The sequence below is a fragment of the Lissotriton helveticus genome, chromosome 8, assembly GCF_964261635.1.
Source record: "Lissotriton helveticus chromosome 8, aLisHel1.1, whole genome shotgun sequence".
In the NCBI taxonomy this organism is placed as follows: domain Eukaryota; kingdom Metazoa; phylum Chordata; class Amphibia; order Caudata; family Salamandridae; genus Lissotriton; species Lissotriton helveticus.
Window position 1 is genome coordinate 344,708,781 of NC_136069.1, and position 26,985 is coordinate 344,735,765.

General features: G+C 46.7%; 1 protein-coding gene across 2 annotated transcripts in view; it reads right to left on the minus strand.

Moving 5' to 3' along the window:
* FLT1 (fms related receptor tyrosine kinase 1) overlaps positions 1–26,985 on the minus strand; it is a 370,086-nt gene that overhangs the window by 83,554 nt on the left and 259,547 nt on the right. For both annotated transcript variants that reach the window (XM_078657127.1, XM_078657126.1), the window contains 2 exons: positions 22,619–22,754; positions 2,058–2,162 (listed from right to left, as the gene is read on the minus strand). In XM_078657127.1, the coding sequence (XP_078513253.1) occupies positions 2,058–2,162; positions 22,619–22,754 (241 nt within the window). The remainder of the gene's footprint in view (positions 1–2,057; positions 2,163–22,618; positions 22,755–26,985) is intronic.

Sequence of the window (26,985 nt, forward strand, 5' to 3'; positions counted from 1 at the left end):
GCAGTCTGGCTTCCGGGCCAACCACAGCACCGAGACCGCCCTGATCGCAGCTACAGATGACATCCGAGCCCTGCTCGACAACGGAGAAACAGCGGCCCTCATCCTCCTGGACCTCTCCGCGGCCTTCGACACTGTCTGCCACCGTACCCTAGTACAGCGCCTCAGCAACGTCGGAATCCAGGAGAAGGCACTGGAGTGGATCACCTCCTTCCTCGCCGGAAGGACACAGAGAGTCCGCCTCCCCCCGTTCAGATCGGAGGCCACCGAAGTCATCTGCGGCATTCCTCAAGGCTCCTCGCTCAGCCCAACACTCTTCAACGTCTACATGAGCCCCCTCGCAGCCATCGCACGCCAGCACAACCTGAACATCATCTCCTACGCCGACGACACCCAGCTGATCCTCTCCCTCACTAACGACCCCTCCACCGCCAGAGCCAACCTGCACGAAGGGATGACAGACGTTGCCACATGGATGTCGAACAGCCGCCTGAAACTGAACTCGGACAAGACGGAAGTCCTCATCCTGGGATCCTCACCCTCCGCCTGGGACGACTCCTGGTGGCCCCCCGCCCTGGGCAGCGCACCAAAACCCACAGACCACGCACGCAACCTGGGCTTCATCCTGGACTCCTCCCTCTCCATGACCAGACAAGTCAACTCCGTCTCCTCGTCATGCTTCAACATCCTGCGCATGCTACGTAAGATCTTCCGTTGGATCCCCACCGAGACCAGGAAGACGGTCACCCAGGCCCTCGTCACCAGTCGTCTGGACTACGGCAACTCCCTCTACGCCGGAACCACCGCCAAACTCCAGAAGAGACTCCAGCGGATCCAGAACACCTCAGCATGACTCATCCTGGACATCCCCCGCCGCAGCCACATCTCCGGACACCTGAGAGACCTGCACTGGCTCCCGGTCAACAAGAGAATCACCTTCCGGCTCCTCACCCACGCACACAAAGCCCTACACAACCAAGGACCAGGATACCTCAACAGCCGTCTCAACTTCTACGCTCCCAAACGCAAGCTTCGATCGACCAGCCACGCCCTCGCCGCCGTCCCCCGCATCCGAAGAGCCACCACAGGAGGAAGGTCCTTCTCCTACCTGGCCGCCAAGACTTGGAACTCCCTTCCGACCCACCTCCGCCTCACCCAGGACCACCTCGCCTTCAGGAAGCAGCTCAAGACCTGGCTGTTCGAGCAGTAGCAGTAGCGGACCCCCTCCCCCCAGCGCCTTGAGACCCTCCGGGTGAGTAGTGCGCTATACAAATGCTCTGATTGATTGATTGAGAATATGTAAATGTACCACGAAAAATCTCATTTTTCTGTTTCCCAGAAATGGACACCACTTTTATCTATTTAAATTGCTTATCTAGCCCATCATGTATCTTTACACAACTGTCATTTCATCTGTCTTGTCATCCTCCTTTCTGTCTTGGATGATTAAAATGCCTGTCAACACAGACCTTATTTCAAATGTTGACCCGTAGCTTCAACATAGATATTAGTAATGAACATTTAATTCACTTATCTATCTACTCGGTCACTTACTAAAGCATCCTTTATCACAAATCTCAATGGCATTTTCTATTTCAATCAAAGAATATGTCCATGTATTTATTTTGTGCAGTTATACAGGGTACCTAAACTGCTTCCAAACACTTTAGATTGGCGCTCTTCAAACATTTTAATGATTTCCCACCACCCCGTCCCCTTTCCCACTTTTCCCGATTACAAAAATGTTTAATTAGGTGAATGGGAAATGAGCCAGAAAAAAGGCGGGTCACAGGCATAATATACTGATGTTTCTTTGCAGAGTGGTTCACTGCCACAGACATTAATACACAACACAGTTTAAGCACGATGTGTGTAGGTGTCAGAGCCTGGCGCCCCTCCCGCATTCACTTAGCCCCCCACCACCCTTCTTGAAATCCTCTGCTTTTGCTGAATGAAAATTGACACACGTACAAAATAAGCGTGGATTAAAACAACTCTCCGTGATGCTTGAGACAAGTGGCCACGGTAGACAGCTTGAATTGACACCTCAACTGACATACCTTTTAACATTTTAACAGCGACTGTTTTACAAGTTGGTGAATTCTTAATTCCAAACGCGGAGGCCTCAACAACTTTCCCGAAGGCTCCCCTTCCAAGCGATTTTCCTGCAGAGACAATAAATCATAAATTAAACCAATTACGCATGTGATAATTGCGCAAAATACACAAAAGCTCGCTGGTGTACGTGCCGCTCTCCCCTCTCCTCTCCCATACCCACCATGAAGAATGACGTGCCCCGTGAGGTCGCCCCGCCATTTCCAGACTCATCATAGGGCACAATTAATAAAGCTACACTTACGAATTACGTTTGACCTCATCAGTGAAAGAAACAATTAATTTTCGTTTGTTGTACAAGCCCAGGGGTGATAAAATTGGAATGTGAAACGTGAATTTAGGGAGGATCCTTTCCTGAGCTGACACGGAAGAGCCCGCGAGCTGACATATTTAGATAGTGACTGTCAGGAAAGCGCGCATTCCTCTTTTGCTGTGGGATCGACCGAGGGCGTTAAACCAGTATTTGAACCATCAAACTCCGTGGGCCCAGACTGACCTACGAGCCGCACGGACCGCAGCCGCGCGCACACAGTTTTTGTGCTTTTTCCAGGCGTACTCGACGCACGGTAGAAAATAGTGAACAGGTTTGCAATGACGTGTCTGAAGGAGAGTCTTATAAGGTGTCTCTGCATGCGCACAGTCAACACATGTATCATTTGAAAGGGACGGTGATATTGTTTGTCAATATGCAAACATGTCAAACTACGCTCTTTTTTTAGTCAGCCAGTGGATTGGAGTTCATTTTGCAAAATTGCTGAACTAACATGTTGTTTCAGCAGTTTTGATTGGATACTCTTTGCAAAGAAAAAAAGATGAAAACGTAGAAAGGAGTAACTTTCTAACCATTTTCAAAGGTTTACAAATACATTCTCGCATTAACTTGCATCTAAAAAAGATAACAGACTAATTTAGACTTTATCCCGCAAGGTATCCCATCACAAACGCGATGATGTACCCTGATTGCCAAGGTCTTGGTCTGCCTGCCTCATTTAGAGATGGAGAAACCCCAGCTTCCTTCGAAGCCCTGACGGAGCAGAAGCCACCAGAAGAAGAACAGACCACCGCCCACTCTATTTTGGATAGATGGTGCAATGCCCTTTTTGGGTCTCGCCTACGCAGTGCGCCTGCGCCGATAGGAAAGAGACCTTTAGCCATCGGTTCCCTTTTTCGCCCAAAAACGTGCATGCGTTCCAGTGCCTTCACTGGCAACACGTGCACGTTTGGCGACTCCCTTGTGGGAGCGAGCAGCTGGCGCCATATGTTATCAATTAACATGCCTTGCTGCTCGCTCCCGCAAACGAATCGCGCAGGCCCCCGCCTCTCTCCCCTCCCTCTGCTCCCGCGCGAGGCACGCGCTTTTTGTTGTTGCATGTTAAAGATAGGTTCTCTAAATTTAACATGAGCATCTGCTAATTTTGTGCACTGTAGTTATTGTATCTTTCAGATGATAATCTCCCCCTGCCGATTCTTTTTGGTCTGCCTTTTTCTGTTTCATTCTCACACTTTCACCCGTGGGGTACTAGTCAAGCCCTCCCCTGTCTTTTCCTGGCCAAGTCTAATGGCTTGCACTGCCAGTTAGCTTAATTCTTCCCATTGTGCTTCATGCCGTTGCGCAATCAATTGCATGCTTATAAACACAAATTTCGTTCTGAAAAGCACTTCCCCATTGGAAGATCGCATATGGCTCAGACTCGCCCTGCACTGAACTAAGTGAGGTAAGCTGGCTGATGCTTCATGTGCGTTTAGCGAAAAAAACAAGGGGGACCCTAAGGGTGGCCGTGGACCAAGGGTATAAGTCAATTTCTGGAAAACAATGGTCCAAAGCAATTTCAAAGGTATGCAATAATAATGAAACAAACCATAATCGGCTGCTCTATATTTGTCCAAGTCCAGCCGGACAAGGAGTTTATTATCATATTGATAGTTGAATTTAGTAAAATCTTAGTGCATGAGCAACATATCAAACATAAAGAACACAATCCTGTGTTTTAACTCGGAAAAGAAAACACTTAGGAGATAAAGGATAGTTTCGGAAAAAGAAAGGAAGATTTCCAGGCAGAGAAGAAGTGAGCAAGCTGGACACTTATTAAATTCAATTTTGCAAGTGTTTGCCAGAGTAGTACATACAGAACTTAATACAAATTGGCTTTACTGTATGGCTACTTAAAAGGTCGACGTTTCGATCCCGCGCTCTAAATTAGAATGGGATCATCATCAGGACTGTACAATTATGACTATGCCTGGTAAGAGCAATGGAGTGCCCCGAGGTGCGAGTAAATCGTTCCTTAGGCGGGCGGAGTGCTTTTCAATCAAGGTTTGTACGTTTTAGGATGGATGGAACTAATAGCACCGTCCGGGTAGAGCCGATGCTCCAGAAGCTCAGAACGTCAGGGTAATTACCGACGTCAGGATTTGGTGCGCTGGAGCAACGTATTTTCTGTAAAGGTTCAACGCGTAAGAATAGTTACCGGCTTCCTTAGTAGGCGCGGTAGAGCATTGTATTTCCATTGAAATGGCACATTAAATATTGTGCCCGGTGGGAAAGCGGTCCTTAAATAAGTTAAATCCGCAGCGGAACAGTGTCCAAGTGGTAGCTGACTACCTGATAGCCCGTGGTGTGCTCACCACGGGCTATCAGGTCGTCAGCTACCACTTGGACACGGCTCCGCCGCGGATTTAACTTATTTAAGGACCGCTTTCCCACCGGGCACAATATTTAATGTGCCATTTCAATGGAAGTACAATGCTCTACCGCGCCTACTAAGGAAGCCGGTAACTATTCTTACGCGTTGAACCTTTACAGAAAATACGTTGCTCCAGCGCACCAAATCCTGACGTCGGTAATTACCCTGACGTTCTGAGCTTCTGGAGCATCGGCTCTACCCGGACGGTGCTATTAGTTCCATCCATCCTAAAACGTACAAACCTTGATTGAAAAGCACTCCGCCCGCCTAAGGAACGATTTACTCGCACCTCGGGGCACTCCATTGCTCTTACCAGGCATAGTCATAATTGTACAGTCCTGATGATGATCCCATTCTAATTTAGAGCGCGGGATCGAAACGTCGACCTTTTAAGTAGCCATACAGTAAAGCCAATTTGTATTAAGTTCTGTATGTACTACTCTGGCAAACACTTGCAAAATTGAATTTAATAAGTGTCCAGCTTGCTCACTTCTTCTCTGCCTGGAAATCTTCCTTTCTTTTTCCGAAACTATCCTTTATCTCCTAAGTGTTTTCTTTTCCGAGTTAAAACACAGGATTGTGTTCTTTATGTTTGATATGTTGCTCATGCACTAAGATTTTACTAAATTCAACTATCAATATGATAATAAACTCCTTGTCCGGCTGGACTTGGACAAATATAGAGCAGCCGATTATGGTTTGTTTCGTTATTATTGCATACCTTTGAAATTGCTTTGGACCATTGTTTTCCAGAAATTAAATTCATGTGCGTTTAGCAGCACCTGTTTTGGGATGCTGTGGAGACTCTTGAACTCCTGTCATTCTTCCCTTTTTGAAGTCCGCATTGTTGGACCGTCTCCAGATCCTTTTACGCCTACAGACACAGAACGCGTTCCGAGTATCTTCCTTGGGCCCCCCTTCCTTAGGCATTTGTTAATCCTCCTCCCCTCCCCTTTTAGAACACCCCCCTTATTTTCCACCATCTCTCAACTCTGCTTTTCCACTTTTTTTCTTAGTTCGTTTCTTCTCTCCCATGACTGTATTTAAGCCGTTCTCGCCTCTCTTCCTTCGTTTGCTTCCACGCTCCCTACTCCTTGAACTTACTTCCTCTGTTTCTCTATGCCTCTTTTGCCACTCCACTTTCTTATTATGCCTTCATCTTACTTCTCCCACTGCTCTTTGATCCTTATCTTCCTTGCTTTCACTTAACTTCCGTGCTTCTCTCAGCTCCCTCTCTTCACACCTTCTTCCCTCTTCACCTCTATGCTTCGCCCCATTGCTTTTTAGCCTCCTCATCCCACATCCCCTTCAAACAAACCCCCCCTCTTTCCTACCTGGCCCCCTTTTATTTTCCAGCGATTTTTGTCTGCCTCAATTCTCTCCCTCACTTTTCGCCCACTTCCCTCCCTCTGCCTCACGTGTCATAATGTTCCCTCTCTCTCTCTCTGGCCATTCCTCGCACCCTCTTACAACCTGCCCCACGCCTCTGTCGCTGCCTTGGCTCGCAGCCCCTGGCAGACGCATTCTGATCTGTTCTAGCAGCTTCTGCAGGGGTGCTGGCCTGTACCCATCACTAAACCAGTGCATACGTGTACCCAAATACCCACTTATAGCCCCTGACTTCCCTCAAAGTATGCAGATAGCTTGTCACAACTTGTGCGATCATAGAATGCCCTGTGATGCTCCGAGGCACTAGTTTAAGGGTGCCATCTGCATTCATCAGTGTAGTTTGAAATGTACTCTGGGCATCACTGAGGACATGCTTTTGGATTTTTGAGTATAAGAGTAATTATTAATCTTGAGATAACAGTATGTTAATAAGTTACATTACAACTTGGCGGAAATCGTGGAACATATAGAGTAATTCCAGGTACGTAGCTTTCAATGGTGGAGCAGTTGCACAGGGGCAGAAAGTCCGGAGAGGCCCACCACTGAACCCTGTTTATTGCTGTGCTTCAGCCTTCAAACAGCAGACAGGGGGTCCATATCCTTCCTTGCACTTCAGTATGTATTTACGTATGCTTGGATTGTCTTTTCTTTACATAGAAAGGTAGGTCTGTCCTGCTCTAGTGTCTTGTTTTGCAAATGTTGTTACCAGTAGTCCACTTATAAGGTCCCAAAGGCGAGACCTATTGGCTATGCCAATGCTTGTTTTCCTACCCGTTGCCTCCATGTAAAACCTGGTGGAGAGGGACAGAAAAAAATGATGATTCCCCCCAATGCCCTGTGTGAAACCTCACTGAATGTGGGGGTCATTTGTTTTATGTTTTTGAAAAACAAGTACCCGCTTTGGGAGTCTGTTTTTGAGAAACAAAAAAAAAAGTTTAAAAGTTTGGTGGATGACTGTCAAAACCAAAGGCGAACGTCCACCAAACTTTTTGTACCTTGAAGGAAAGTGCCACAATGGCAGTTCCCTTCAAGGTACAAAGATGGCCATTGGGCCATCAGTCATCTCTAAATTAGACTGAAAGATTATGATTATGATGGCGAAGGTAATGGCCACAGCCATCCTGACAGACACTACTCTGCTCATCAAACTCTAGATCACGGGTACTCATAGTACAGCCCGCGGGAGCCTTCCTGGACAGCCCGCTGACCTTGCAGACAATTTACCTGTGTTTAAAAAAAATAAAATTAAAGAGTGTCTGCAAACTCTGCGCGCCGAGACTCTGTTGCTCTGTGGAGGTCCGGGCATTCCAATGATAGTCAGAGTGGAGCTGCAGGGGTGCTAAGAGGTAAAATACAAAAGCCTCATTAACATACAAATGGTCTTTTAAAGACCTGTGAAGTGCTCGGGTGCGGCTGTGTGGGTGTGTGTGTGCCCGGAAGCTGTCTCAGCCCGGGCACACACAGGCAAGGTGAGATGAAGAGGGTGACAGAGGGAGGTAGAGGGCGGGTGACAGAGGGAGACAGAGGGAGGGAGGGAGACAGAGGGAGGGAGGGAAAAGGAGGGAGACAGAGGGAGAGCTAGTGAGGGAGTGAAAGGGAGGGAGAGAGAGGGAGGGAAATGGAGAGTGGGAAAGGGAGGCAGACAGAGGGAGAGCGAGGGAGGGAGGGAAAGGGAGACAGAGAAAGGGAGCTAGAAAAAGGGAGAGGGAGGGAGACAGACAGAGGGAGGGAGACAAACGGAGACAGACAGAGGGAGGGAGACAGACAGAGGGAGGAAGACAGACAGAGACAGACAGAGGGAGCAAGACAGACAGAGGGAGGGAGAGGGTGACAGAGGGAGACAGGGAGGGAGAAAGACAGAGGGAGACAGAGAGAGGGTGACAGACAGAGTGAGGAGGGAGGCAGAGGGAGGAGGGAGACAGAGGAAAGGAGACAATGAGAGGGAGACAAAGAGACGGAGACAGACAGAGGGAGACAAAGAGAGGGAGAGGGAGGGTGACAGAGGGAGACAGACAGAGGAAGACAAAGAGAGGGGGAGGGAGACAGAGTAAGGGAGAGGGATGGAGACAAAGAGAGGGAGAGGGAGGAAGACAGAGAAAGGGAGAGGGAGGGATACAGAGAAAGGGAGAGGGAGGGAGACAGAGGGTGACAGACAGAGGGAGGGAGTGAGGAGGGTGACAGACAGAGGAAGGAGGGTGACAGACAGAGGGCGGAGGGAGGGAGGAGGATGACCGACATAGGGAGGGAGGAGGGTGGGAGGAGGGAGGAGGGTGACAGACAGAGGGAGGAGGGTGACAGACAGAGGGAAGGAGGAGGTAGGGAGGAGGGTGACAGACAGAGGGAGGGAGGAGGGTGACAGACAGAGGGAGGGAGGAGGGAGGGGGAGGGCGACAGAGTGAGGAGGGCGATAGAGTGAAGAGGGCGTCAGAGTGAAGAGGGCGTCAGAGTGAAGAGGGCGACAGAGTGAAGAGGGTGACAGAGTGAAGAGGGTGACAGAGGGAGGAGGGAGACAGAGTGAGGTAGACAGAGAGGGAGAGGGAAGGAGAGAGAGGGAGACAGAGAGGGAGAGGGAAGGAGAGATAGGGAGACAGAGAGAGAGAGGGAGACAGAGAGAGAGGGAGAGAGAGAGAGGGAGTGAGACATTCAGAGTGAGTGAGACAGAGGGAGTCAGGGAGAGAGAGGGAGAGAGTCTGAGTGAGACAGAGGGAGAAATAGGGAGAGAGGGAGGGAGAGGTTGAGAGAGGGAGAGAGGGGGAGATAGAGGGAGAGAGAGAGAGAGAGAGAGAGACAAGTAGAGAAGTGTGGCTCAATGGTTAGAGCGATACAAAAGGGGATGATGGACAAACACTCACCCCCAGTCAACTGATCTGGGTTTAATCCATCACCATTCTTTAGCCCACTCAGCCACCCCAGTTCAGACATGGCTATATGCAAATCAGTCTGACCCTGTGCCTCATGGGAACAGTCCAGCCCGAACTGCCAAGCCATGTCTTCCCTGGACCGGAAACAAGCATCCTGGGACCGGTTTCGGATTCATAATCCTCATCAGCCAGGCTATCTTGAATCCAGAGGCCAAGTGAGCAAGGGACTCACGTCTGAGCATACCCTGCCACACTTAGGGCAAACAAAGCGATACAAAAGGGGATGATGGACGGAGCGTTTGAGCAAATCAAACACTCCCCCCCAGTCAACTGATCTGGGTTTAATCCATCACCATTCTTTAGCTCACTCAGCCACCCCAGTTCAGACATGGCCATATGCAAATCAGTCTGACCCTGTGCCTCATGGGAACAGTCCAGCCCGAACTGCCAAGCCATGTCTTCCCTGGACCGGAAACAAGCATCCTGGGACCGGTTTCGGATTCATAATCCTCATCAGCCAGGCTATCTTGAATCCAGTGGCCAAGTGAGCAAGGGACTCACGTCTGAGCATACCTGCCACACTTAGGGCGAACAAAGCAATACAAAAGGGGATGATGGACGGAGCGTTTGAGCAAATCAAACACTCACCCCCAGTCAACTGATCTGGGTTTAATCCATCACCATTCTTTAGCTCACTCAGCCACCCCAGTTCAGACATGGCCATATGCAAATCAGTCTGACCCTGTGCCTCATGGGAACAGTCCAGCCCGAACTGCCAAGCCATGTCTTCCCTGGACCGGAAACAAGCATCCTGGGACCAGTTTCGGTTTTAAAGATAAGGATGACAGATCTACAACTTTTCTACATTAAATTTATTATGCAAATTACCATTAGCTAAGTAGGTGTAAGTCTGGTCTGTACATGTCTATCATACAGATGAATAAGGAATAATATGAATACATTACAAAAATTTCACAAGAGGATAAATGTGGACATCCACAAAATCATAGACTACACACAAGCACTACGTACATCACACTTGCCATTGTTTAGATGTGTAAAACCAATCTTTGTTAGTCAACCACAAAATGTTCTTGGTTGGCACAACATTTTGGTTTCACCCAGTCTCTCCCAAATCCTGGTCTCTAATGTTGACAACATTTAAGTTATTTTGTTTGGCCTTTTATAAACCATATTTAAATGATTCTCTATGGGACACCAGTGAGCAGGATGCGAGATTAAAAAATATACAAAAATATCTTAGGCTAATTATTGTGCTCAGGAAGATGTTTGGTACTGGTAAAAAAAGGTTGAGAAGTATACTGTTCTTCATACAAGGGAGCTGATTCACAAGAGCATCTATGAGTATGGTAAGTAGTTCTATGGGAGTACTATTTTACATGCACTTATATGCCTTTGTAAATTTGCCCCAAAAATATTCAATTTCCTATTACTAAAAGTGCAAAGAGGTTGACAGTCTGTCCTACTTGTACTAATTTTATATTAATATTCCCCGAATTGCCTCACAGTAGTCAGAAGATAAAGTTTAAACACATTATGTAAAATTCTGAGGTCTGGCATTGTCCTCCTTCCCACTCCTCAGTCACTTTGAGCATTACATGACAAGCGTCTTACACAAAGCCTTGACTGCTTGTTAAAAGTGTGAGAAATAAAATTGAAGTGAATGTGACGGGGAGTTTTTATGATCTAGGCCGCCATTGTGTGGAAATGCATTCCTGGTGCCTTCACAATGAAAGCAGCTATTAACAACCGAAGGTATGGCTGTTTCCCAAGAATGGTTTTGTGTTTCCTTCTGTGATTCACAGCACAATCAATATTCCATCATTCTGTTTAATACAAAGTATAAACACATTAAAAAAATGGTATTTCAGTTTTTTATAGGTACTCTCAGTTTTTATCATAATCATAGTGTTCAAATCACCTCAGTGTTACAAACCTTCCCAGCGAGCATTCACGAGAATAAGAAGATATTCAAATGAACATATATCTTAAGAGTTAACCCATTTGTTCAGAGTTTGCAGGTGTTCCAGATGTAGAGAATAGGTCTCCTCTGCTTGTAAGGAACTTAGATTTGGAACGTCTTCATTGGGAATATTTACATACAGGCCAGGTCTCAGGGCGCTGCCTAGAAGGGAGTCAGTGCCTCATTGCTTTATGCCTACAGCTGTTCCCTCAAGATATCAGTGCCATGGATTGTTTGTGTACCATGTTTAAGATACTTAAGAGGACTCCCTGAAGTAAATTCCCAAACAAAACATGTTGGATTTTTGCATTTTGCATTTAAACAGCACAATTAATCCTCCTCAATTTCCCTAAATTTAAAATTACTCTTCTCAGATGTTTTTGAGTGACTTTGCATTAGAAATTTAACAGCAAGCGATTACATCAGATAAATATAGCAATGACATTTCCTGAGTGTAAATTTGCTACACTAATGTACCCAACAACCACCCCCAACCAACTCTGCAAAGAAACTGGAACAAAATCACCATCGACCAGATCTCCTCATCGCTTCTTCTAAACCCCCCAGCCCACTCCTCAAACCCCGACCAAGCCGCCAACAACCTCACCCTATGGTTATCCAACAGCGCCGACATCCTAGCACCACTGAAAAAACGACAAAGCAAATTTGGCAGCAAGAAGACCTCATGGTTCAACGAAGATCTTAAGAAATCCAAGAAACTCTGCCGCTCCCTTGAGAAGGCCTGGAAAAAAGACCCAACCACCAACACCAAGGACGCCTTCAAAAACGCCACCCGCATACACCACCAACTGATCCGAAAGGCCAAGAAAACCGCCTTCAAGGACCGACTAGATAACAACGCCCACAACAGCAAGGAACTTTTCAACATCGTCAAGGAATTTACCAATCCCTCGGCCAACTCTAACGACATCACCCCTTCTCAAGCCCTCTGCGACTCCCTAGCTTCATTCTTCCACAACAAAATTGCAGACATCCACAACAGCTTCGACGACCAACCCGGAGACCAACCCACCCAACCATCTACTGGACCTTCACCCCCCTCAAACATCCTTAATGACTGGAACCCAATCTCCACTGAGGACACCATCCGCCTGATGAACTCCATCCACTCAGGATCCCCCACAGACCCATGCCCTCACTACATCTTCAACAAAGTAGACTCCATCATAGCACCGCACCTCCGAGACGTCATCAACTGCTCCTTCAACTCCGCCACCTTCCCGGAAAGCTGGAAACACGCTGAACTCAGCGCCCTTCTGAAAAAACCCACAGCGGACCCCACTGAACTCAAAAATTACCGCCCCATCTCGCTCCTTCCATTCCCGGCCAAAGTCATCGAGAAAGCCGTCAACAACCAGCTCGCCGCCTTCCTCGAAGCCAACAAATCCCTCGACTCCTCACAGTCCGGCTTCCGAGCAAAACACAGCACTGAGACCGCCCTCATCGCAGCAACAGACGACATTCGAACTCTACTGGACAATGGAGACACAGTCGCCCTCATCCTCCTCGACCTCTCCGCAGCCTTCGACACAGTCTGCCATAGCACCCTTCTTCAGCGCCTCAGAAACATCGGAATCCAAGGAAAAGCACTGGAATGGATCACCTCGTTCCTCACCAGAAGAACCCAGAGAGTCCGCCTTCCACCATTCAAGTCAGAGGCCACTGAAGTCATTTGCGGCGTACCACAAGGATCTTCACTCAGCCCCACCCTTTTCAACGTATACATGAGCCCCCTCGCGGCCATCGCCCGCCAACACAACCTTAACATCATCTCCTACGCGGATGACACTCAACTGATCCTATCACTCAGCACCGCCAAAACTAACCTACACGAAGGTATGAAAGAAGTAGCCGAATGGATGAAACACAGCCGTCTGAAACTGAACTCAGATAAAACAGAAGTCCTCATCTTAGGTACCTCCCCCTCCGCATGGGACGACTCTTGGTGGCCAGAAGCCCTTGGAAAAGCACCCATCCCGACAGACCACGCACGGAACCTGGGCGTCATCCTGGATTCCTCACTTTCAATGAACAGACAAGTCAACGCCGTCTCCTCATCCTGCTTCAACATTCTTCGCATGCTCAAAAAAACATTCCGTTGGATCCCCACCGAAACTAGGAAAACGGTCACCCACGCTCTGGTCACGAGCCGACTGGACTATGGAAACACCCTCTACGCCGGTACTACCTCTAAACTCCAGAAAAAACTCCAACGAATCCAGAACGCTTCAGCCAGGCTCATATTAGACATCCCGCGCAACAATCACATCTCTGGTCACCTGAAAGACCTCCACTGGCTCCCCGTCAATAAGAGGATCACTTTCCGGCTCCTAACCCACGCACACAAGGCACTCTACGAAATCGGACCAGAATGCCTCAACGCAAGACTGTCCTTCTACACCCCCTCACGCCAGCTACGATCATCCAACCAAGCCCTGGCCACTGTACCTCGCATCAACAAAACCACCATGGGAGGTAGATCCTTTTCCTACCTGGCAGCTAAAACATGGAACTCACTTCCCACTCACCTTCGCCTCACTCAGAACCACCTAGCATTCAGACAGGAACTTAAAACATGGATATTTGACCAGTAATTCCCCTCCCCTCTTCAAGCGCCTTGAGACCCTCCGGGTATGTAGCGCGCTATATAAATTTTCTGACTTGACTTGACTTGACTTGACTTAATGTAGGTTCTAATGGTTTTATAGGATAACTTTCAGACATATTCCAATTTCATCCTATGTGGATAAAATATTACACTTTGGCACCTATCCACATATGTATTTCGAGTAGTATAACAGTACTCTTGTACTACTCTTTTACATACTCTTACATGCCTTTGGGAATTGGACCGAAAACTTCCTAATGAAATGATAACTTGAAATGATTCAGAGAATTTTCATCTACAATTAGTACCAATAGTACCATCTTGACACTTTTTAGCATTTTGGGGCTGATTAAAAAAAGGCATGTAAGAGTACATACAAAAGGACTCTTCTAATATAACTTTCTTTAGTAATACATGGTTTTGTAAATTGGTTCCTATATGTTTGCTCTAGCTGTGTGAATTCCATTATATATCCTTTCCGTGATTGCTTCTAGTAGCCCAGGGATTTCCACTGCCATGTATTTTCTGACAGACAATAAGCGTGGGGTTTTCGGGGGGAAATTGATTTACCAATTAAAAAGACCAAAAGAAAGAAAAACACTAGTGATTGAATTGTATCACATGTAAAATGTTTGAATAATTTAATAATGTGAGCTAGCTGTGGTGGTTTATTTACTGTACAACCATCACATGAACTTCCATGAGTGAAGGCCCTGATTTTTTTTTAAAGAATTTTTATTGCAGCAGGAATATGCGTATAAACAAGCCATCAATGCAGGCAGTATCGATAGTCATGGCATAACAGTTCTGATAAGGAAAACTTATTCTAACACGGCCATTCAGCTCACACCCCGGAGGTCGAGCGGCAGTATACAGTAGTTCAGTAGTCGCTAAAACCTGCCATGGCAGGCACATAGAGCTATTTCTCAGGTAGCGCATACGGCTGCGTTTCTAATCTTCCTATTCTCCCCGCACCTGTTCCAGAGAGCATTTGAACAATAACAAACAACTTCCCCCCACCGCCCAGACCCTCCCCCCTAAACCCTATCATCCCTTACCCCCCTAACCCCCTAATGAGTGAAGGCCCTGATGTATGAGATTAGGGATTCATGCTCAGGCTATGTGTGCCTAGAGAGTCAATGGTGAAGACACTGGGCCAGATTCACAGAACCAACTTAAGACAACATCCTAAACTTACTACCATGTTGGTATTCACAGAAGGCACTTACTCATTTTGGTATTCACAGAAGGCACTTACTCATTTCGGTATTCACAGAAGTTAGGAGTCCTAACTGTAGGACTCCTAAATGCCTTCTGTAAATACCGAAAGTCTTAAAGTTAGGATTTTTCTCAGTTTAGGAGTAGTAATGTTAGGACTCCTAACTTTAGGACCCCTAAATGCCTTCTGTGAATACTGAAAGTCTTAAAGTTAGGATTTTTCTCAGTTTAGGTGTAGTAGTGTTAGGAGTCCTAACTTTACTACTCCTAAACTGAGAAAAATCCTAACTTTAAGACTTTTGGTATTCACGGAAGGCATTTTGGAGTCCTAAAGTTAGGACTCCTAACTTCTGTGAATACCCAAATGAATAAGTGCCTTCTGTGAATACCAAAATGAGTAAGTGCCTTCTGTGAATACCAAAATGGTAATACGTTTAGGATTTTGTCTTTAGTTAGTTCTGTGAATCGGGCCCACTGTTACTTATTATCCTATCATGGGCTGAATGGGGCCCTTCAGAAGAGTTTGGGGGCCCCTGAATGGTGTGGGCCCCCTGTGCTGTTGGTGCTGCCTGCAGGGGCCTGTATTACGCCCCTGATCATTCGAACGGCGCAGTTCAGCTCAGGCTGCGGGCTGCGGGCTGTGCTATTGCATGCAAACATATTTTTGATGACTCCAGCCATCAACACCAAGGGGCCGATTAGGATGGCGGACGGACCTGCGTCCGTCCGCCACCCCAGAGTAGAAGGGACCATCCGCAGGGGCAGCGGCGGTCCCTCCTGTGCAATTAGGATGTGACCGCCAGGGTGGCGGTCACATCCTGTATTTTTAACATTGCGGCGGGTGCTGCTTCAAGCAGCACCCACCGCAAGGTTAAAAATGAAAGCAGTGCATTTGCATGCACAAAGCGGCAGGCAACTCGAGGTGTGCATCCCCCACCCCCCCTTCACCCCTGGGGGCCCGCAACGGGCCCCCAAACAAAAGTCCGTATGCCTTTTCACGGCGGAAATGCCGCCGTGGAAAGGCATAGAAATGCTGACATCCTAAAATGCCTAAAAACACAAAAGGGCCTTGACTCCTAACTCAGCAAGGCTGAGTCCAACCAAATCTATATAACAAAACAAGGGCCAATGCTGAGAGTTTCAGTTTGCCAACAAATTATTTACCAAAGTAGCTGTTTTGAATGAAACAAAAACAACCCGCTTACAATATAGCAACATGCGAGATTTATTCTCATTTGTAGAATTTTTTTACTTTTTTGTAACACTATTTTTAGTGCATGGAAATACAAAGAATTTTATATACAATATATACATCCACGAACATAAATCACAATAAAACATTTACAACCTTCAAACACGCTTGGCCATTCAGTCATACAAAACACATTCACGCAATATGACCTAAATGTAAAAGAACAAAAACAATAAGTCCACGTAACGGTAGTAAATCAATGGAAACGATCCTTTCGTGATTTTCAATTCTAAAGTCTGTACAAATCACAATTCTAACAGAGTGTCCACATCTCTTGTAGCAAGTTAAAGGGCCGTTAATAAACCAGTTATAAGCCAGATACGGGACTGGATCGGTCGACGCGTTTCGAACCCCTGTGTAGTGGTGGGGTTCTCCTCAGGACCGGAAGGGTTCTTAAGGCAACTGTCGAGTAATCAAACGGTGAAAAGAGTAGATTCCAAACACGAAATTTCAAAAGTATTTCCAAAGGAAGAAGTGCTCGCGGGGGCCGCTAGAGTTGCGACTTCTAACTCGCTGGCATCTTCGAGTCTCTCCTTGTTACTTGGGAGTGGCTAGTCCTCCGCGATGGCAATAGCAGCTGCTGTGTGGGGTGGCTGTGTGAGCGTGGCTGGTACTTCCTGGTAACCAGGAAGTACCAGCCACGCTCACACAGCCAGCCTAGGTGAATCATTCCCCAAACCCGAGTGAAGGATGGACGCCTTTTCTCCATCGCGGAGGACTAGCCACTCCCAAGTAACAAGGAGAGACTCGAAGATGCCAGCGAGTTAGAAGTCGCAACTCTAGCGGCCCCCGCGAGCACTTCTTCCTTTAAAAAATACTTTTGAAATTTCGTGTTTGGAATCTACTCTTTTCACCGTTTGATTACTCGACAGTTGCCTTAAGAACCCTTCCGGTCCTGAGGAGAACCCCACCACTACACAGGGGTTCGAAACGCGTCGACCGATCCAGTCCCGTATCTGGCTTATAACTGGTTATTAACGGCCCTTTAACTTGCTACAAGAGATGTGGACACTCTGTTAGAATTGTGATTTGTACAGACTTTAGAATTGAAAATCACGAAAGGATCGTTTCCATTGATTTACTACCGTTACGTGGACTTATTGTTTTTGTTCTTTTACATTTAGGTCATATTGCGTGAATGTGTTTTGTATGACTGAATGGCCAAGCGTGTTTGAAGGTTGTAAATGTTTTATTGTGATTTATGTTCGTGGATGTATATATTGTATATAAAATTCTTTGTATTTCCATGCACTAAAAATAGTGTTACAAAAAAGTAAAAAAATTGTACAAATGAGAATAAATCTCGCATGTTGCTATATTGTAAGCGGGTTGTTTTTGTTTCATTCAAAACAGCTACTTTGGTAAATAATTTGTTGGCAAACTGAAACTCTCAGCATTGGCCCTTATCCTAAAATGCCTGGCGGTGTCTGATAGACACCGCCAGACATGTTAGAGCTTTTCCGCCGCGGTCGGAAAGCGACCGCGGCGGAAAAGCTGCGGACGGTCTTCCTGACCCCCCAGCCATCCTAATCTGGCGGGGGGTCTGTGAAGGCTCCGCAGCGGTTTTTCCGCATCCTCCGGGCCGGTGGACTCTTCCGCCGGCCCGGAGGATGCGGAAAAACCGCTATCCTAATGAGGGCCCAAGTACAGAGGTCTGCAACAATTGTAGTACTGTTTGATGAGGCAGGCACATAAAGTTGTAGAGGTCCCCCATGCCAATACACCATCATGAAGAAACGTGTGGCGCTAGCTGCTTCTCATTTGCTATTTTTAACTATTTTGCCTGGCAGCCTGGCACGTTCCTTCCTTCCTTGCATGACACCCTCTTCATTCAAACAGTGGCGGCTCCTCCACTATGGTGGAGGAGTGTCGCCCTCCTGCCACCCTCAAAAGTTTTATTTTTCAACTTGTACGTCTGCGTCCTGGGGGCGGGGCCATCGCGGGTAAGTCAGGAGACGGAGTGGTGGGCAGCACTGCTATCAGTGCGCATGTGGGTTTGGCTGGCCGTCTCAGTCTCCAACCCCAACTGCATTGCTGGGTTGCAGACCGCAAAGCATAGGCTCCCAGTCTTTCTGGGAGCGAAAATTCCCAGCGCTCAGGCCAATCCTGATGCTGCTTTGTAACATGAAAGCAGCATCAGGATTGGCCGGAAGGGAGGTGGAGAGCCTGTGCTGCAGCGAGCGAGGAAAAGACACGGAGAAGAGTGTTAGGCGGCAAGTGAAAGGTAAGTTCTTTTAATTTAATTTCTCTAATGTTTATTATCGTTTACCCTCCCTCCCCCCACTTCCCCATCGTTCATCGCCCCTGCCAGGCCCCACCCCTTCCACCACTACCCCACACAGCAGCTGCTATTGCATTTAAAGCCAAGATGCACACCACACTGACAAAGGTGATTGGAAATGTAGTTAGTGCTAAAGCAGCAGTGTATAGAGAAGGCTGCTGGTGTTGGCCTTGAACAGTATGTGGCATGGGCTGGCATCAATGTGGTGGGCTGAAAGGTTTGTCCGAAAAGCATTACTTGGCCCACTAACTGTGGGTTCCGAGCATCCACCTGATTTGCAGTTTGCACACATGCAACTGCTTAATGCCCTGTTTTATTTAATCCCGAACAAACATAACTGACAATTCAATTTTGAGTACGAAAGTTTCGGACCCCAAAACTCTACCCAAAACTCTAAAAATAATTGTATACTTTATTTACTTATAACACAATCATAACATTTGAAGCAAATTGTGTAGCGTGGTGGAATAGTGACCTGCATGTTCTCCCGAATTAAATTGTTCATTTTATCCACCATAACAATGCACATAATATCTGGCACAATGTTGCGCAAGCCTTCAGCCACAATGGCATATTCTATGGCACAGCATTCTGAGGACATTTGGGAATTTTCTGTGACACAATGCTAATAGGGCATCAAATATTTATATTCAGTTCTACGAGGTGTGGGGGCGCACTTAATCATATTATGCATCAATATTCTGAGAACATATGGCCACATGATACATCACAATGTTTTAAAATCATATGATGTTCTGCACTGGAAGTATGTCCATGGGGCAATTTGGCAAACCTATCAAAAAGGTTAATGGAAGATTTATCAAACCTGGGCCTGATTTCGATAAACGGCCGGTCCCTGGGGGACAGACCCCAAACTGCAACTTTTCACAACACTACGGCCAGCTCGGCGATCGACTACACCTTCCTGTCTTTTTCAATGTTCACATTAGTACAAGCCTTTAGAATTGGCATATTCGACTGCAGCGACCATCTCCCGCAAAAATTGACACTGAAGGCTCAAGGAACAGCTCTGACATTTCCCACCAATGGCCCAATGCTATTGACTACTACAAAATGTAAAAGAATTAAGTGCAACATCAGTGATCCGGAGCGACTAGCGAAAGATGCGAAGCAGTGATGGGAAAGCGCTGCAGAACTGAATGCTGGTAACATTACTGCCTGGGAGTCCTTCTTGAAATCTTTTGCCCTCTCGAATTCCAAGTCTAAATTGTCTCAAGAAATCGATGTACAGACAGGCCAAAAAACACCCGTCCGGCCCACTAGCGATTCAAAAAAACATCCTCAGACTCTTCTATCTCCCGATTTAAAGGCAATAAAAACGGCCATAAATAGTACACTCCGCGAGCTGCGGAAAGCCGGGAGTGATAACGACCTAATGACCAAACTGAGAGCACTAAAGTGTCAAAAGAACAAAATCCTGTGGCGAATCAAGCAGGAGTCCACTGAACAAACCTGGGCGAAACTGCTTTATGATTCAAAAAACAACAACAGCGCAAGATTCTGGAAAACAATCAACAACATAGAGAATCCGAATGCCCATGGTGTGAATTCACACATCACTGAGGACACCTGGGCAAATTTTCTGTTTAAACACTTTAACGATGAAGGCTCATGTAAAAACCATCAAAGCCCTAAATCTTGCCAAGCTATCCTGACGGTTTTAAAACCCTTAGTTGAGGAGTCCAACTTCCCAGGTTCAACCATCCAGTTGAAGGGTCGAATCGCGAAAGGCCGGAAGGAGGGAGCTCCTGGCCCAAATGGAATTCCACCCATCCTCTACAAGCAAGATCCAACTTATTGGGCCGATCAATTGCTCCTTCTTTTCATAGAAATCTGGAGGGCCGAACAACTCCCATCCTCCTGGAGGGGTTCGATAATTGCCCCAATTTACAAAAAGGGCAATAAGAACGAGGCAAAGAACTATAGGCTATAGGCTCATATCTTATAGATATAGACGCCAAATACTTTTCGGGGCTTCTCTTGGAAGAATTAACGGCATGGGCGTCACGCAAAAAATTAATCCCCATTAATCAAACCAGATTCCAAAAAAATCTGGGGACCACGACAAATATTTTAGCTCTTTCCCTGTTGATAGATGCTACAATCGAACACAAAAAACCACTATATGTGTGTTACATCGATTTTTCTGCTGCATTTGACAGCGTTGACAGAGGAAAACTGTGGGCAAAACTTTCAAGGTGGGGAGCTGACCCCAAATTGCTGAAACTTCTGATGTTACTACATACAGATACTTGGATCCAAGTAAAACTGGGGGCCGACAACTGTTTGTCAAAAGAAATACCAACCACAAAAGGGTTGAAACAGGGGTGCGTTCTCGCACCGACCCTGTTCAACCTTTTTATGTCCGACCTCTTCAAAGATCTGGATAACTGCAACCACCATGCCCCAAAGCTAGGGGGTTTTACGCTGTCCAACCTACTATACGCAGACGACCTGATACTAATCAGTCAAACACCAGTAGGCCTGCAACACCTCATCAACACCACGAGCAAATTCGCTGAAAACACAGAAAAATCCAAGGTGATGGTACTAAATCAAAAATCAAAAAAGCATGTTTTCCAATGGTCTCTTCAAGACAAAAAAATGGAAATAGTCCAAGAATACAAGTATCTGGGCATAATTTTTGACTCAAATGGCTCCTTCAAGCAACAACAAACATCAATAAGGAACAGAGGGATCTCATTGGCCATTGCATTAAAAAACATCAAAAATAAAATAGCGGGCCCAAATTTAATCCCCTTGCTAGACATATTTCGTGCGAAATTGCTGCCGTCAATTACATATGGAAGTGAATGTATGAGAGGGAAGGATGAGACCACCTTAGACAACGTGGTCAGCAAAACATTGCGAATACTATTCGCGCTTCCTCCATACACTTCCCCAGCACAGCTAAGGCTCGAGTTTGGCCTACAGAAGCAGAAAATCGCACGCAAGGGTGCATACGTAAAATGCTGGCACAAAGTAAAGAACGCGGAAACAGACTCTCTAAATGCCCATCTTTTGAAAGAACAGAAAAAAAACAAGGACTCCCCTGCGATGGTCTACCTCCAAGCAGCCATTAATTCCCTCGTGCTAAGAGATCTTTGGGACTCGAGTTGTACACACAATTGCTTCAAGCGTCTTGTCAATAAATCTGTAAAAACAATTTCCTTGGAAGAGGACAAAGCAGTACTAACCAAGAGGTCCCATGGGTGGTTTGTGATTCAAGGCTACATCAGTGCCTCACCACAGCCATACCTCAGCACCGGCTTTTCAAGGAAGGCGAAAGATGACTTTCTGCGGTTGAGGATGGGGGTAATACCATCTAAAGTACACCTCCCCCCCTGGATGCGCCTGGACTGCAATCCCAACTGCAGGCTTTGCGAAAATGCTAAGGACGATGTTCTGCACCTGCTGTGCAGCTGCAAAGCTCTAGATAGTATCTGAAAGAGCTTACTAACACAGCTTTGGAACCAAAGACGTGTGCGAAGTCGTAGACAAGCTCTGTTGATGAGCTTTAAGGGAGAAGACATCCAACTAGCATGCAGGCTAGTGCGCTTTATGAAATTAGTCAACACGGCCCTAAACCCAGCGGTTAGTAATTGAATTTGACTTAGCGTGTATGGCTTCTGCTCTTCAAGACTATTTTCCTTTGATAACCAAAGACACAATTGATCGGGAAAGACCTTTTTCACTAATGCATAGTACTGTACCACCCGCATGGTTCTTCTTTTACTTTTATAACTTCTCCAAATGTTTTTTAAAATTGCTTTTCAAAATGCTTTATTCATGTACTTTTCTCCTTCTTGTTTTTATTGCCTAATTGCAAAGATTTTAATTAATCATGCAATAAAGATTATTATTATTATATGATGTTCTGCAATCACTGGGATACTTAGCACACTAGGGAATGTTGTGTAACAATGTGGCCCAATGTGCAGTTTATTCTTCAGTGCAGTGGTATTTTTCTGCACAGTATGTGACCACAGTCAGTGGTTACTACATTACAAATATATGGGAACAAACATTATGAGGTGTATTTCGTGAAATGTACTTATTTTCTTAATAGTCCAACTTTATTTCCTCCACAATTTCTTTGTGAACCAGTTAAAATGGGAACAATTAAAAAAAAAAACAGTAAAATAATATCTGCTTAGCCAGTGAAAGCACTGACCTGACATGCTTACCTAGTTTCAGTCTTTCCACTGGGAACTCCCATTTACTTGCATCATAGGGAAGACGTTCACATTGTTCATCTAAAGGCACTTCCTCTGGGTCCATGATGATGGACAGGTAGTCAGTCTTAACTTCAGGCGACGTCGGCTGCAAAATTCAGAACATTGCATATTACTTGAAGGGGGGGGGGGAGTGTCAACAGAATCTATAAATGAAGATAAGATTGAATGTTTCAAATGTGCATGTTTTGGGCTGCGTGTCTCGAATAGGCATGCCTCAACTCAGTTCCAAGTTCGGAAAGAGTTGAAGACTCACCTCTTTAAAGAACACTACATCCAATGCTTGAAATGGAGAAATAGAAGTGTTGGTACTCTGTACCAGGGTACCTGCTTGTTTCTGAGAAGTGCTGGTACTCTCCAATTAAAAGTATTATGTTTTTCTTGAGAAGATCAGGTACTCTCCCTTTCAAATTAAAAAAGTGTCAGTACTCAGTACCTAACAGTACTGGCCCATTTAAAGCTCTGACTACATCACAATGCAGTAGCAAAACACTTCTGCCCCCAGATCCAGCTACTTAACCTGCCACTCATTCACTGTATGTACAAATGCGAGCACACACACAAAAACACATGCGCACACACACACACATATATTCTATTACTGAAAGTTGTTTCTTTACCAAGAATTGTTCAAAGCATTTGAGTGCCTAGAAAAGGCAGTGTCTATACTTATAGTGGGGGACGGGCGAGCCAAGAATCTGACTTGACTCTTGGATCCAAACCACGAGCCGAGCCATTGGGGCAAAAGTTGACTGGCCCATATGCGGATATGGACATGCTATGACAGGCCTAGTTACCTGATAGTCCATGTTCTAATCTGTCTTGCATCATGTTTGGTAAAAGTCGTTTTCCCTAGTCTAAATACTTTTTAATACTGCCTTAACTGGCGGAGGAGCCAAGATGGCGATCGGGATGGCTGCATAACCGCTTGGCTCCGTGAGCCCTCCCACCCCGCACATATATCCTGGCGATAAACCTGAGCAGTATTTGCTAATTTAAGTAGGTGAAGGGAAGCATTCACTTACCATCTGCTTTTGAGGCTCCACCGCGCAGTAGACCCGAAGAACTGTCTCCGTCTCTTTGGCGGCCTTCGAGGTGCTGAGGCCGGGATCTCGAGTGAGGAGAGTGTCTGGCCGTGATTGCAACACCAGCGGCCTCTGGTTGCGATGGGAAGCCGGTCAGAGAGAACCTGAGATCTGCGAGCCGGAAGAGATGATACCAACCCACTCCCAATAGTGGGTTGCCCTGCGGGAGGTGCGAAATAGCTGGGACGGAGAGAGTCCATGATGCCCAGTTCCCCTTCGGTGTGCTACCCGGTTATGTTAACAGCCCTCCCTGGTAACCGGTGGGTGCCTCCCGGGCAGCAGGGAGCTTGTTTAGCCTTTTGGTGACTCTCCTTTCTGCTGCCTGCCCTGACTATTGAGATCCCGCTGTGAATCCTGCTCATTCCGGGGGTCGGACCCGCTCCTAAGGTGCGGTGGAGGGGAAAGAGAACGTGACAGCTGAAATGGCGGATGATACTTTCCCGTGCACCCCTCACCCGGGCAGAGAAACCGGTGCACAAGAGAATCCCGGGGTCTGGCTATGTGAGAAAACGCCCACGCCCAAACATATACTGGCTGCACTGACAACCCTGCAGACAGCCCTGATCCGGGAGGCCCGAGATTTGGGACAAAGGATGGCCGCCATTGTTGTCCCGCCATCTTGTAACGGCACGGATCGCTCTCAAGGAGGCGCCGATGTGTCTGCCTCTGCTTCATCGACGTATTCCCCGGATGAGTCTACATTCTTAGAGACGTGGATAGATTTGGTTCATGAGCTTCCTGTGGATGCACCTGTGGCACATGTGATTGTCTCACCGGGGCCTTTCTCTGATCGGCAAGTGGAGGAACAGCATCGATACACGGCTTGGGCGGCCCCGTCAGGGTTTTGGCGCTTCCCGCATCGTGTGTTTCCCTTTCCGTGTCTGGCGGGACTGTGTTCGGACTCGAGACTGTTGGCGGTGTTGACATTGTTCCAATCAGACTTCCGCCATGCATCATCGGCGAAATTTCGGTGGCTGGGGTCCTATGGAGCGGCGACACTGCCTGACCCTCCCGGTGTAATCGGACCCTTTGTGCTACTTTGTATCCCGTTTGAGGGATGGTTCAATGTTGGTACTATTGACAAACGAGGCCAGGGGTGAATTCGATTGGAACATGGAGGGACTCATGGCTGGTTGATGGTGATTTGAGGGGCGCTTAGCGGGGATGTCATTGATTGCGTTATACGTGATTGCTGCTGCCTGTACTTCTTCTACCATTACTGTTTATACGATTTTTGCACGCGGAGGTGGGAGTGGCCGGATAACCAGATCGAGGGCCCTTCTCCTGTATTTTTTCTCTTCTTTTTCTCATTTTCTTCTCTGTATTTCGGGTCTCTTATTTAGGGCGACAGGCACGCTGCTGGGGGGGTAGGCCGTAGCCTTTTGCAGGGGTGCAGGGTTGAGGGTTGGGGGATGGGTTTGTTATTTTGTTCTATCTTTGTTTCTATGGCCCTTTGCCCTTTTCCTTTTTCGATGTCGTCGTGTTCCATGTCTCCCATATTGTGTTTCGCCTTGAAGGGGTGGGGCTAGTTCGCCATGATTGCTTAGTGTTTATTGCATCTATCCTGACTCATATACCCCCTCCCCCGTCTTTTTCATCTATGTACATCACTGGCGTAAAATCTTTTGCTTTAGTTAGCTGTATTAGGGGTGTGTGTGATTATGCGACATTGATTTTCATTTTATTTTTCATTATTACAAAATGAACCGTCTCAGATCCTTATTATCGCATGGTACTTTAATTATATGATATATCCTGGATGCTACTCAGCTTTTGAACTCCGGACCGCTGTATGTTTTTATACTACATTACTTTTAATCGATTTGAATAGCGGCCGGCCGGACTGGTTGTAGGCCCATGTTTGTATCTCCGCACTATAACAATAAAGGTTCTTTAAAAAAATTAAAAAAAATACTGCCTTAACTCCTTCCGTGCTCAAGACGAGCTCAGCTCGTCATGAGGCACGGTGCTCGTGTGCTCATGACGAGCTCAGCTCGTCATGAGCCGTGGAACGCTCACACGCGGGGATAATTCCCCTGCTGTGCTGAATGTTCCAAGAAAACGGGTGTGGCCGTGACGAGCTCAGCTCGTCATGAGCACACAAGCACTGTGCCTCATGACGAGCTGAGCTCGTCATGAGCACCGGGGCGCCGTGCGCGCCCCCCGCCCCCCAGCACAGCAGGGGAATTACCCCAGCTGCAAAGGGGTTAATTAAGGTTTGTTTCTCTGTTTTAATAAATGTGAATTTTTTAGGAAAAACTATCTTTGTGTCACATATCTATTGTAATCTATGTGATTAATACAATAAACTTTGTGCGACTAAACTATCTTTCACCCTGACTTAACTTTTCTGTAACAGCCCTCATTGGCAGTGGCGTAACTAACCTTGAGGGGGGCTCTCGCAAAGTCAATGGAAGGGGCCCCCCATGCTCCAGACCCAGTCAGGAGCTTTCAAGCAAGTGTCTGCTGCCTGTGCACAGTGCCGGAGGAGGCCCACTGAGGCGCGGGTCCCCCGCACTACAGGGGCGGCACGGGCCTCTTTGTTACGCCACTGCTCATTGGGCTTTTTAAGGCTTTTGATGGAGACCGATCCATCCACAGGCCCACGTGTCATTTCCCAGCACTGCTCCTCTCACCTGCCACCACCCACAAACAAGCATTTGCAATGCAATTGGTCTTGCACTTGCGAGAGTTTAAGCTATTGGCATTGTAAATGACAATGCCTTTTATTTATCTGTTTTGATAATTAACACATAAATAAAGGGCAAACGGCATTGTCATTTACAATGCTAATAACTCAAACTCTTGTAAATGCGAGACAAATTTCAATTCAAAGAAGCGGCCACCATTGTCCCCGGCTACTTGGAAACTGCAGGTGTGCATGGTGCTCTGAATATTTCAGGAAAGCACGTTGTGACTGCAGTAGGAGAAACTTATTAAAGAAAATAATGCTTACAGACTAAATAAGACATACCATGTAACAACAGAACTAAAAGAGACCGTCCTCATGGGAGGTTACAAATGAAGACAAGGCTTTACTAAGGAGGGACTAACTAGCCTATTAACGAATCAGAAGCCAGCATTTACAAAGGACAATGACACAAGCCAATGAAAATTATGGGCGGAGAGTGGATGGAGCTTCAAGTCCATGCTCGAATACAGCATGCCTCGCAGAGCAGCGCATGCTCTGACCAGGCTCGACCTAAAAAGAAAGGGAGTTTGAACGCTAAACAT